At 30.0% G+C, this 14,611-nt stretch overlaps 1 protein-coding gene across 2 annotated transcripts; it reads right to left on the reverse strand.

The window, feature by feature from the left end:
* Nucleotides 1-359: 359 nt before the first annotated feature.
* Nucleotides 360-6,910, reverse strand: LOC109803521 (cyclin-dependent kinase E-1). Of its 2 annotated transcripts, XR_014434464.1 has the most exons (17): nucleotides 6,543-6,910; nucleotides 6,221-6,331; nucleotides 5,639-5,742; nucleotides 5,498-5,540; nucleotides 5,288-5,386; nucleotides 4,894-4,963; nucleotides 4,324-4,418; nucleotides 4,152-4,185; nucleotides 3,966-4,050; nucleotides 3,723-3,800; nucleotides 3,259-3,306; nucleotides 2,606-2,638; nucleotides 2,254-2,362; nucleotides 1,429-1,632; nucleotides 1,156-1,330; nucleotides 940-1,034; nucleotides 360-797 (listed from the first exon to the last, which is right to left on the reverse strand). XR_014434464.1 is itself a non-coding variant. In XM_020365134.3 (16 exons), the coding sequence occupies exons 1-15, from the start codon at nucleotides 6,759-6,761 to the stop codon at nucleotides 1,265-1,267; spliced, it is 1,398 nt and encodes a 465-aa protein (XP_020220723.1). In that variant the 5' UTR covers nucleotides 6,762-6,909; the 3' UTR covers nucleotides 360-797; nucleotide 1,264. The 2 variants fall into 2 exon arrangements, 1 of the variants encoding a protein (XP_020220723.1); XM_020365134.3 differs by lacking the exon at nucleotides 940-1,034 and having other exon boundaries at nucleotides 1,264-1,330; nucleotides 6,543-6,909.
* Nucleotides 6,911-14,611: the final 7,701 nt, after the last annotated feature.

Raw genomic sequence — 14,611 nt, forward strand, 5'->3', positions numbered from 1 at the left:
CCTGTATAGTGCTGAATTTTGATCGGATTCGGTTAGATCTGACATAAATACTAAAAAAGTTCAATTCAAATTTATTGGATTGATTTAAATTAGTTCAGATTCACGAGTTACTTATACTCATTTACATCCCTAATCGAAGCGATCCACTAGGTTGCCTACTAATGAAGGGTTGAAAACTTTTTTTTTTTAAATTTAACAAATTAATTTAATTTTAAGACAGCTGACAGTTTCTTACGAAAAGCTTTAATAATCAAGATTGCATATATGTTCCCAATAAATAGTCAATACTAGAAAGTAATGTGAATCCACGGAACACAACATACTCGATTTAAAAAAAGTTGTGATGCACGTAATACAAGTGACGTGTAACTTCCTTCCATTAAATTAAGGCATTATTCTACAATGAGTACAACATAGCTACATGTTAGTTTAGTCACTAAAAGTTCCATTTTGGCGAAAACCTACATGATACATAGCTACATGATAGCTAACATTTTATCTTTCCTAACAGCCACAGAGTACAACAAAAATGTACAGCTAAAGCATTATATACATGTGTTTCCAGTAGCTCACCCTACTCCTACGTTTACTCCCATCCAAGGGCTCCATTAGTGTTTAAGCAATACTCTTCTAGTCTTCATAATGAGCTCAATGCAACTAACCTAGAATATACAAAAAGTGAGTCCGCAAGCATGGAGGCAAACCATCTGAACTAGGGGGCTCATGAATTGTCCTGAATGAGCTCAAGTTCCCTAGTGACACCACATCTATCTTCACTTGATCTCTACCAGCACAACCTAACCATGTGACATGGAATTTCAGATTTATTGCAAATATTAAGAAGTCATCCAGCTATTAATTCAAGCATGCCAAAAAGTTGAACAATGTTGACTGGAAACCATAAAAGGATAAATTTGATGAAAAAAAGAAAATATATACCGTGATGTTTGCCACAACCCACATATCACGAGTGACTATTAAAGAGGTGAATCAGGTGATACTCAATTTGTGGTTTCGAAATACTTTGCAAGAATCTTCGTACAAGAAAGAATAATTACTCTCATGTTTAATTCAAAACTTCACATAGCACTCTAGCGAATTCTAATTGCCTATTCAAATTGCTAAAAAAAACATGAGTAAATCAGTGACACTCACGATTGCCCACATCAACAGAATTCTCCTCGTTTTATGAAAAGCCAAGTTTTTGTTTCGTTGATGGCCACTACAAATGCCACTACTATGCCGTGGAACAACAATATTTACCTTAAATACGTCTTGATTTCTGCGGTGGAGGGTATCCTGGCATCCCCATTTGGTCTTTTCTTCTCAACTGTTCAAAAGGAAAACAGGAATATCACATCTACTGATCTACCTTAGAGAAAGGACAAAAAAGCTAATTCCCTGCCTTTTTCCCAATAAATACTAAACCTGTTGTTGTGGGACACCTCGTTGCATTGGGATGCCACCGGGATTCATACCCCCACCCATCCCTGCCTGAGATGTGAGATTATAAGCTTGCATTGCCTGATGAGGTATTCTCTGCATGCTACCAACATTCATTGGCCGAGGGACAGATCTATTCGATACATGACCACCAGGCATGCTGCCAGAAACTGCAGCTCCAGACGAAACCTAACTCAAAATTAAGTAATACATTTAAAAGCATGAAGTTGAAAAATGTTTATGCATGCATATGCTTGTGCACATGCAAGTATGTAAATACAAAACCAAAATTTATCAACGACTTTGTATGGGCATTTTATTTTTTTTAGCGGGGGCGCAGAAAGGCACTTAAATTTCCGAAAGTAAGCAGAATATCCATTAAGAGAAACCACTCAGTATAACAGGTTAACTAAGTCCTATAACATAACAAAATCATTGAACATTAACAATTATTAACTATATTTTCTGTGCAAAAACTCCTTTGAAGTTATATAAAATGGTCAAAAGACATGGGTTAGCCAAAGTAATTCCATCTATCCTTTATGTGAATAACACAACTGCTATATCGAATAACACATGGACAGTTGCTAAACTACTGAGGAGTATTACCTGTAGAATATATAAATGTTTTCCACATAAAGATGGTCAAGGACAAAGTTTAATCATATCCTTAGCTCAGATATGCCCTACTCAACGAAAATTCTAAATCTATTTGACTTTACAATATTAAGAGGGGGTTAATGATAAATTAAGTCTATGATTTCGGCTTAGAATGATATAGTTTCAATAGGATTTTATATCTTTGCATACCGGCTGTGAAGATTGCATGTTGGTTGTGCCTTCAAAATCTGTTGTTGTATCCACTGGACGTGTGGGATAATTCACAAATGTCTCTCCAGGTTGGCAGGGTACAAATGCACTGAGCATTGATTTCACAAACATCTAATTAAATACAATAAACGACTGCCAAAAACATGCTTAATGAAGACCACTACTTTCTTTTTATATATAGAACCCAAAAAGAACTATTTGACTATTGTTTATCTATAAACCTTCCAAACAATTTTTTAAATCAATGGAAAATAACCAATAGTTAAAGGAAAATGTTTTATCCAATCAAAACATAAGGAAAAAACCAAGCCAAAATAGAAAAAGGCCTTACTTCCGCCCAGGTACTGGTTCAATTTTGAAATACCTGGCAAACAAATCATAAGGATGCTTAAGAGAGAACACAACTGAAATATACAAAGAAATAATTATATAAACAATAAAGATAGACACATATATATTATAAAAATTAAGGTGTCTTTCCATCAAAAGTCACAGCGCACAGCCCCAACATAAAGAAATTTCAATTTGAAAGCAACAACCAATTTTAAGCTTTCTCAACCATACATCTAAGTCATATTGATGAAGTAAAACTGCATCAACTTCAAATCACAATTACCACCAAAATCAGTGATCCAGCAATGTTTGGCAAGATCTCACAACTTGGTATGTATGACAAAATGAAGTAGGCAAGTCAGTGTCACTAGCTATTATGAAACAATCAGTAGACTACCTCTATGAACACATGGCATGAAATATATCGAATACAACAATAAGATGGCAAGTTGGCAACCACATCATATAGTAAACCATCATAAGTATGATGTATCAAGAAAATAAAACCAACATGGAAAAAGTGTGGAATGTTGTCAAGATTTCAATAGACAGAACAACAAACCATTAACCAAAGAAATGTAAAATCATACTTTTTCATCACTAGGTATGCAGATTTCATGAAAGAACAAAGGAGAATAAAAGGAGTCTTACTCGTGCTCCAAAGCTTGGGCCGCTGTTATGCGCTTTCGTGGATCATATCTGCTCACAAATACACAAGCCAATAACCATTTAATGACCATTGATGAATGTGGTTTGTTATTTCAAACCATAACCGTTTTTCCATAACAGGTTTTGGTTTGATAAAAACCAGTTATAATTCTTAAAAAAACAGGGACAATAGGTAATGATGATGAATTTTGCAATAGTAAGTAACAATAATCACAAACCCATCCTTCACATGTTACCACTGGACTAGGAAACAAAATATTGTGACTTATTCAACCACCCATAGCAATATTAGAGAGGAAATATCACCACAAATCACAAGTATACAAGAGGGTACCACTCCACCCTGTGTTCAACTTAGCATCATATAAATGTTAAAAAGAAAAAATATGGTATCAATTTGTATGGGCATGGCAAAATCTCTCAGAAGCTTGGAAAGAAAAACTTACTCAAGCATCTTTGACAGGAGGTCAAATGCTGGACTTTTTGGAGATAGGTGTACAACACTATAGAGGCTAGTGTTGTCACTGTTTGCAAATAGCAGCAGAACAGATCCATTAATATAATGAAAAGAAAAATATTAGTTTCAAAGAAGAACAGGCAAGGAAAGGAAAAAAAACAAAGGACTAACACACAATAGTAATAGGTTTATCCTGCATATATTTGTATAAACACGTTAATAATGATCTTACTATTTGTGTGCTTGTATATGTTGTGTATCTTGCTGCCAATGGGGAAGATTTGCTAAGGAAGGCCACTTTTCTAATGTGGGATGGCCTGGCACAGTAACAATGTCCACTGATGTAGGTCTGGAATATCATCAAGAGAATGAACACCCCCCCGTAGGGAGAAAGAAAAATTGTAAGCAAATAAATTACCTAAAACCTTGAATATCTTGTCAAGTTGGTCAAGCTGCAAGTGGAACAACCGAACAAGGATTATTTTAAAACCAAAAAATGACAAGGCAATACTAATATAGAGGCTACATCTATAACATTAATCAAATGCAGAATCAGAAAGCTGTAAGTTATAGTATCAACTATCAAGTACCTGAAAGGGATTTGGTGTTGCTTTGACTTCTGCACCTTGAAATAGAGGCTTTAAGGTCAGCAACTCAGCAAAAATGCATCCCACAGCCCACATGTCTAAATGTCTATTTAAGGAAACATAACTGGACCAATTTCAGAATCAGACCATACATTACAGACACATTTATTTATTTTACTATACATGGCAGATAAGCCCATCTTTGGATTATGTGTACCACACTCCCAACATCCATGTAGGTTGATTCAAATTTTCAAAATTCAGTTACACCATGTCAACCTTTCTTGTAGATCCTTGATACTTTGACATCTCAGATTCATAGAAAGTCATAACTTATCCAAGAAACAACCTTAAGCCAAATTAGCAATAGCAGCGAAAGTACCAAGAATATCATCAAATATCAGTATATAGGTTAAAAGACTTGGAAAATACCTAAGATATTGACAAATACACACAATCATAACCACAAGTTAACTGTAATATTTTTTTTTTACTGGCACACTGGTTCAATTATTTGACTGGAAAATATTACAAATATATATATATATATATATAACTTAAATTAAAGGATACCAACAGCACTGGTATAATGTTTTGCTCCAAGAAGCAACTCAGGAGCACGATACCAAATAGTTACAACAACCTGCATGTTAGTATATTATAAATTAAAGATTGAACCATCAAACATGAAGAACTAAAATGTGATACAAGTGCACAGCTAACTGAAGGTTAATGATGATAACAACTAACATGAGCAGAATAAAAAAAAAAAAAAAGGTTGCCAGCAGGCTTGACAGTTCAGTGCACTAAACTCAAAATGAACAACTCAATACGCTCCTACAGCCAGTATTATATGATTACCCAGATTTTGTCTTCTTAAATATTAACATATTTGTGAGAATAATTGCTCAAATATGCAGATGATAGATACAATACAGGTGGATAACAATTAAAAAAGTTCTCATACCCCATTATCAGATAATGGCTTCAAAGGTGCTTGATATATCCTTGCAAGTCCAAAGTCAGCAATTTTAACAACTCCATGTTCCTCCCCTTCACCCATAACCTGTTTATAGAAAGTTCGTTAAAGAAACAAGCACACTAATCAAAAGTGGACAAATAAATTTGAATCCAATTATAGCAGTTTAATAACTAATCATATAGTGAAAAATCCTACCAATATATTTGATGGCTTTAAGTCCCGATGTATTATCCAATTACTACAGGAAAAAATATAATATAATATAATAAGTCAACATATAAACAGAAAAAGAAAAGAAAAGGAACCAACATCAGTTTCAAAACAAAAAAGACTCACCTGTGTAGATAGTTTAGTCCATTGAGTAACTGCCAGAGTAACGATTTAACAGTATACTGGTTAATGGATTGGTTTACTTTGTCCCTATGATGTCTTATTATTTCCTGCCATTCAAGATTGCAACATTACACCCAAATAATTAGAACAAGCAATCCGTTGCTACCTATATATGTCTCTTCCTAAAGAAAATTCACAACATTTTACGAGACACAGAATCAAAATTTTTACAATAGCATAAAGTCCATTTCAAAGATGCAACACCACAAACAACAACAACAACCAAAAGTTTATCTCTCTAGGTGGGAATCTCAAAAGGCAACGTTAAACAAAATCCCCTTAAAAATTCAGTTATCAGAAAGTAAACAGTTTCTCGGGAAACATTCTGATGAACTACAAAAGAAAACAACTTCAACTTGAACTAAAGTGACTAATAGCTTGTCTAGATACAAGCTTAGAAGTACTTTTTAGAGCTTCTCTACTGGAAAATATTTTTTATTTTCAGCGGAGAAACTCCAATAAAACGCTTCTAGTTTGTATCCAATCACACGCCATGCGAATAGTTTCACGATCATATATACTCACGTAGAGGTCATGTTCCGCGTAATCAAAAGCTAGATAAAGAGACATGTCCACATGATTGATGTGAACATTCACAAGCTTCACCACATTCTCGTGCGTTATCTCCCTCAGTAACTGCAGCACAAAACGAAATTCACTCAAAACCAATCCAAACCACCAAACCGTGTAATTCAACTTTTAAAAAAAGGCCTCCGCTGGCGCAAGGCTTCCAAACACTAAAAACGACGGAGAACAAACAAAAGAAACCGCAATTTATTCGGAAATTCGAAATTAAAAAATTCCGCCAATCTAAGCTCGTTCGCTTCCGAATTTGAGATGTAAACACCATGATTTCACGGATGGCGGTGGGAGAGACACCGTCGCCGTCTTTGGATTGCTTGAATTTTTTGATAGCGATGGATTTTCCGCGATTGGTAGAAGACTTGATGCGAGCGAGGAAGACGAGACCGTAGGTGCCTTCGCCAATCTTTCCGATCAGATCGTACTGTTGCAGCCACTCCGGCTTGTTGCTGTTCGACCGGTTGCTTCCACCGCCGTCTCCCATCGTTCTATGCTGTGCGTTTCGAGCACGATCTCGGTCTAAACCTTAAGGGCCTGTTTGGACGCAACATTTCGACAAGTAAAGTGCTTTTTTCTAATACTAACTTTGTTGCTTAACTCGCTTTTCAGATCCTATTGTGCATGCCAAATTTGGGAACGGCACCAATTTTTTTAAATATTGTCTCACAATTTTTTAACCATATAAATATGAAAATTTGTCTTTTCACTTTTTTAATGTATGAAATTCAAAAGTAATAAGACCATTACTTTAAAATAAAAATGGATTGAATTAAATTCAATTTTTATCCAAATACATATATAATTATGGAGATACAAAATTTGTTAAAAAAATTAAAATATAATAAATATAAATAATGACATAAAATAATAATTTAACATAATTATTTAAATATAAAATATAAAAATAAAAATAATTTATTAGATTTTATGAATTATAAACACACTTATGATTAAATTATAAAAATATAAAAATAAATAATTCAATTATAATTTTTATTTAAAGAACTAATGATATATTGAATCATATTTATTTGTAAACCAGAAGTTATAAATACAATAATACAATAATTATAACAAAATGGAGCAAGTACATTTCTATCAGTATGTCACGCAACCTAACTTGTTATTTGTTAGCATAAGGAAGGAGTGAAGGACAAGTTGTTTCAGCTTTCTTCTATTGTCCAAATTTCTTGGAGTAATAAGCAAACTTTTGTTGTTCTGTCAGTTTGTCTTGTCTATTTCCATATTAAAATAATTAAAGTATGAGAAATCATTATAAACTAATGTATCAAACGAATTGAATCTCAGCTGCCAACATAAGAAGTGATACTAAATGGCAGAAACTTAAATTAATTCTAATAGTGTTCCTCTAAAATTTGGGAAAAAGATGGCAATATAGTCACCCCACAGCAAAGAAGGTTGTAAATTGCATATATGAAATAGTGGTTCTAGTACCCAAAAGATAAAATCGTAGCATACACATGAAGGGAGGAAAAATGTCCCTACATAAAACTACTTCCACATGAAAACTTTTTGTTCTAGAAGATGTTATAGAAAATAATTAAAAACTAGATCATAATAATATGACTTGTTAAAATAAGTTATCTGTACTAAAGATTAAAAAAAGCAAATTACACCTCAAAACAAAAGGGGGTGCTTGGGATTATGGAGGTTAACAGAATGTTCAATAAAAAATAATTACACTTTTTTACATCAATTGTAATTTTAGTTTATATAGAAACTATTTCCCATTTCACATAGAAGAATTTATATTGGTCATAGAACCAATGTAAAATCTTTATTTTAATGATGTTAACTGTCCTTGCTGCATTAATATTATTTTATATTGATACTTGTATTTTTTTTCTTCTTAATTTAAAAGCTGTTTTAAGTTATAAATGATATTTTTTTTTTTATATATTTTGTAATTTGTAATTGCATTTGTCATGTTATTAGGTTATGAGAATTGGAACAAAGAAGGAAAATGAAAAGTTCTTAAAATTAATTTATCTATTTTTATATTTATTATTAATTAAAAATATATGTTATGTTTATCTTTAAGATTTTTTTTAGATTTTTGTTTGTATTAGTTCATCTCTATTAAGAAAAATATAAGTTTTAAGAAAGGTTATGCTAATTTACTATGTTTTTAATATAAATCAAAAAATTATATCATGTAGTGAACAATAAGGTACATAAGAATAAATTTTAAATTTTAAAGTAAATTAAAGTTTACAAGAGTTAAAATATATTAAAATAATAAGATATAATTTAGATAATGAAATCATTAAAAAAACTAGTATTAATCTCACCACATTGATTCTATAAATAAAGATATATATATATATATATATATATATATATATATTCCACAAGTCAGATGATTATTATATATAAATAAATTAAATTATATATAAATAAATATTATTGTACTGTTTGACTCTCTAACCAACTAATAGGTTGATTTGAGACTTTTTATGTCCTTCACGCTCAAGTCTGAAGGACTATGTACCTTCTAGATTTTCAATTGAGTGAACTAACCAAATAAATGTTCTATGTCCCATTAACAATTAAGTATGAAGGATTTAGGGTTTAAGGTTTAGGGTCATATATCTTCCAATTTCTCATTCTACCAAACAAGCTGAATTTAAGATTATTCACAAGTTTACTACTAAGTTGATTTCCTAAGATTACTGAATAAATCTTTGAAATATACAATGATTTTATTTCATATAACGAGCCTATAAATTGGAATAATTATATATTTTGATATATAACTTATATTAATTTAAAATTTATATTAATAAATTTTTAAATATATAAATTATATTTTATATTTGTTAAATAATTCATATTGTAATACAAGGTTATTTTTAATTATTTATAATTTATTTTAAAATTGTTAAATTTAATTTAGAAATGTATATGATAAATACAAATTAAAATAGATAACAAATTAAAAAAAGACTTCTAAAAACCGTTGATTGAAGTAAAGTGCCTAAAAGAGGCTCTGTTGAAAAATAAGCTTATAATTATTTTTTTAGTAAATAATTACTTTAGATATTAAAAAGTCCAACACATCACATTTGTTTATGAAGTATGAAAATTTGATGAGAAAAAAGGGAAAGATGATAGAAGGTTAGTATGGGTTAGTTGGGAAAAGGTGTGTTGTTCTAAGCTAGCAGGAGGTTCATAATAAAAAACTTGGATATATTCAGCAAAGCTCTCTTGAGGAAATAGAAGTAAAGGATGTTGAATGAACAAAATAACATGATTAGGGTCTTGAAAGCAGAATATGGTGAATGGAAGACTGGAGGTAAAAATTTTTAAGAAGGGGTTAGTTTGGTGTTGGGGAGGGTGTCTAGGAATGATGACTACGAGAATTGGTTTGAAAAGAAAATAGAATGAAAAATTTGGATGAGAAAGATATGAAGTTTTGGGAGGATTGGGTACAAGGGAAAAATTAAGTTCAAAATTCACTTAGATTATATGAGATCTCAAAACAACAAGATTGCAAAGTAAGAGAGATTGAAAAAAAGTTATGGTAGGTTTGGCAATGGGGCTTTAAATGGAGGAGCAACCGGATTTTTTTTTTTTAGGTTCGTTCCTGGAGTATCCACTGCCGACAGCAGTGACTAATCTCCTCGTTACGTTGGAGGCACCTCAAAAGGTGGGATAGCTGGCCCCAAGATTTAACGCGGCTGCATACACAAGACAGGATTCGAATCTCTGACCTTGCTTAAGCGTGGATCAACCCTTACCGCTGAACCACACGCTTGAGGTTGGAACAACCAGATTGAGTGAGAGAAATAGTTGTTGTAAGAATTTATGCAAAGAAATAAATTCAATAAAGTAAAAAAAAGATAACACATTGTTATATATTTGAAAAGGGAACAACATCAGTGTATACTCAGTAAAAGATACATATATTTGGTTACATGGATAGGAGAGTTTTAGGGAAACATCATTTTACAGATAATTTTGGGAATATTTATATCTTCAAATGTATCAACCTTTGTTTGGAAGATGTCACTTGATAGAATATAGAAGAATAAATCTAAAGAAAATAAATAGTGCTGGATATATAACAAAGATAATTCATGTATTTTTTGTAAGGGGGAAACTGTAAACCACCAAATGTTCTCATGTTTGTTCTCTTCATATGCATGGAAATAATGCTACTAGTGGCTTGCAGTTCAAGTGGTAATGTTTATTGACATCATGAGTCCCTTACAACATAGTTTTGATCTATCTGGAAAGAAAAAAAAAAGAGGTTTGGGGAACAATATGATTTATTGTAGTCTAGAGACTCTAGATTATATGGTTGGACAAAAATAATATAATTATTAAAGACAAACTTATAAATGTGGAGCATATTTTCAACCTAATGAAATTCAGATATTTTTAATGATTAAATGTAAAAGTGATATTTTTCTTTTCATTGTATAAATGGTTAATAAATCTTATGATTTTACTTTTTTATTGATAAAAATGAAAATTTTAAATAAGTTCATGAGATTTTTAATTGTTTCATTTAAATCTCTAAATTTATTCATTTACTGCTATTTTTTTTTATCCTTAAATATATATAAATATTACCACTTAATTAACACTTTTTTCCTTAAATTTTTTGACTGATATTTGTTTAGAATTTTTAGTTTTAATGACTAATGACAAAAAAAAATATTTTTTTGGCACTAAAATTGTAGATTATTTCAAGTTTAGAAATTTTCAATTATTTCAAGTTTCAAAATTTGTTTTTATTTAATATTTTACTATTTGTATTAGATTAAATCGATTTATTACCATTCTATCTTATTTCTTGATATGCATTAGGCTGGTCGCACTTCATCTTGTCATGAACTGTGTTAGACATGAAAATTTCCCTCTACATGACTGGTTTGGTGCACCTACTGAAAGAAAGAAAGGAAAAAATAAAAATTAATGAACTGAATCTTGAGGTAGAGTAATTTATTTTCCTTATCCGAAAAAAGGGCTTGCATGGGTATATATTCTTACCAAAACCACTTGGTACTAACAATATCTTCCTGATAAGTTGTCTTGGTAAAATCTAAAATAATAGTGTAGAAGTATATGAGGATTCTGACAAGAAAACAAAAGTAAATTCTCTGCAAAATAAGATCAAGACATGTACTACATGACCAACTGTCACTTGGGACAAAGCCATTACACCCAGCAAGCAACAATATCCAATTTACTAATACCACGGCCCTACAGTAAGTCGAACTAATTCATGCTATGTCTGTAGTACATTTAATCGCATTAACTATAAAAAATAAATCACTCAAGCAAGGTCTCAATCCGAACAATGGAGATAAAAAAATAGATAGATAGAAAAATGTGGGTAGATCTTAGAAGAGGTTTCACTAAAATAACTAGTCAGACTTTTTATATAGATTAATTATCAATAATATTGATAGATATTTAGTATTAATAATATATGAATAAAATATTAAAAAAATAATTTTAGAAAAATTAAGACTAATGACAGACATTCTAACAGCAAAAATTCATTACTACAACAAAATTTATTATTAGTGACAATTATTTAACGGCAATAAATTGATTGTCTCTATTTCATTATTTAATAAAAATATTAATGACTAATATATAATGGTCACTAAAAATATATTTACATTACACCAAAATTTATTATTAATGACAATTATTTATTAGTGAAAACTTAGGTCCCACATCGACTAGAAATAAGATAATCGAAGAGTATATAAGTAAATGATAACTCTCATTTTATGAGTTTGTTTTATAGGGTTGAGTTGGACCTATAACTTATTATTCTAAGTTGATATCAAATTACTCACCATTACTAAACTCAATAGTGCTAATTAAAAATTATGAATCATTTCTTAAACATTTAGTGACAATAGCAAAAGATATTAAATGCCACAAAAACTTTTACATTTTTGCTGACCATTATAAGGGTTTTTACCAGCATATAGAATAATTGTCGTTAAATATTTTAGCGACACTGTATACAATGATTAATGAGAAAATGCCGGCAAAAGATTTTGTAACAACTTTTATTGCCATTAAAAATCATATTAAATGTCACTAAAATCTTATTTTGTTGTAGTGGAAAAATACATGAAAACAACAAATTAAGGTTTATTGAAGAACAAGCAAACAAGGTTTTACACTATTAAAAAATAAATAAATTTAAGTATACATATACTTCATTGATATATGGAGCTTTTAAATAATGATCAAAAATAAATTTTAAAAAATTTAAATTTAAAATAGACAATATCATGTTAATGTAAAATTATATGTAAATATCCTAGTAAACAATAACATATCATACTTCTCTTAACAATATATATATATATATATATATATATATATATATATATATATATATATATTAACAAACAAATAAAAAAAAAAACACTCTTATTAGTGAGATAATTTTATAAGATTGAGTTAAGTGAAATTTTACTCTCTAATATACATTATTAAAAAGTTTAATTATGTTTCTCTTTTTTCCCCCTTTTCTTTTCTCTTAATTATAAAATTTGCTTTACAATGTGCAAATAACATTTCTCTAATCTATCTACACAAGCAGACTTTTATAAAAAAATAAAAAAAAAAAACATTGGTAGCTATGAAGCTTTTGAGCCCAGGGATGTTCCAGAAGTCAAAACAAGTCTTGTCTTGTTCATTTAGTGTTAGACTCTCGACAAATGTATCAATTGTATAGTAAATGAATAGAAGCTTAAGTATTGAATCCATATATATTTACACTATAATTAATTAATTTAATTCAATATTAATTAGGGAAAAATGACAATTCTATTTAAAGAATGCACTAAAGATTAAAAAATATATATATATTTTTAAGTTTCTTGAATAATAAAGAGATTGAAAAGATAATTAATAATTTATAATAAAAGATGTCAAAGTTGATTTCACTAGCCTTCCTCACACATATCATTCTTAATTATTATCTAATTTTAGTAATTATTAAGTTAATTCAAAAAAATATTTTAATCTTAATTTTTTAAGTGAGAAATTTTAAGTAGTTTAAGAAAAATTTCAATTTTCTGATAAAGTTTATTAAGCAACCTGCATTAAGATTAAAGGTTTAAAGTGTTGATTAATAAGACTTATCATATTCCTAGTGATAAGCTTTAATAGTATTATTTTTCAAATCATATTTTCAAAAAGGCTTCTCAACCTCAATTAAATTTATGCGATCATGCATTGAGTAATCAAGTCAAAATAAGACTTTTTAAATGTGTGTTTTTTTTTTCCAATTTAACTTGTGATGTTCACTCATTCATAACAACTAATTGACTCGCTTAAACAAGTAAGATGACTTATCATTATTATATTAGCTTGTTAAAAGCGTTCAAATGACTCATTTGAACGAACTCTTTATAGTATTTCAAGAGTGTCTTTTGAGTTGATTTGTTCAAAGTGCTCATATGACTCATTTCAAGAAAACATGAAGTCACTTAGGGTGCACTTCCCTCTCACTCTGAATCAGTACTCATGTTAAACATCTTTGAGATTAGTTCCTTCCTAAGTGTATCTCAAAATTAGCAAAAAGAAAAACTATAAAAATACCTAAAACTAAAAAATAATTCTACTAATAAATGGAATAAAAATAAAATACCAATTTTTGACAAAAATAAGACTAAAACATAAGATATGTTAAATAGTTGTCTAAATTTAAAAAAAAAATAGACATATTTGATAATTAATTATCAATTAGGATATATGGATAATTTTTTTAAAAGCACTTATAAGATTAAAAAATTATTAAAAAAATAATTCTTTTATAAGTTAAAATTTGTCTATACTTATATAAAAAAATAATTTTTTTTTAGAGAGAAGTCATTTTTTTCTTCTTCTATTTTTCTCTTATAGATACTTTCAACAAATTTGTGTAAACAGATATTTGCTTGGTCTTTCGTGAATATAATTATAATCGCAAATTAGGTTTTGTCACTTTATTAGTTCCTTCACCCCTTCATCTTTTCTGGTGTAGTCTTCCTCATTGGTCGCTAACATCAAGTAATCATTCAAGAAAAAACCTCACTAAATAGTAAATAGACAAAAGCAACCCCAAGCGTGTGGTTCAGCGGTATGATCCACGCTTAAGTAAGGTCAGGGGTTCGAATCATGCCTTGTGTATGCAGCCGCGTTAAATCTTGGGGCCAGCTATCCCATCCTTTGAGGTGCCTCCAACCTAGCGAGGAGATTAATCACTGTTGTCGGCGGTGGATACTCCAGGGACGAACAAAAAAAAAATAGACAAAAGCCTAAAAAAAAAATAGACAAAAGCCTAAAATT

Source organism: Cajanus cajan, chromosome 6 (assembly GCF_000230855.2).
Source record: "Cajanus cajan strain Asha chromosome 6, NIPB_CcT2T_4, whole genome shotgun sequence".
NCBI classification, from domain to species: Eukaryota; Viridiplantae; Streptophyta; class Magnoliopsida; order Fabales; family Fabaceae; genus Cajanus; species Cajanus cajan.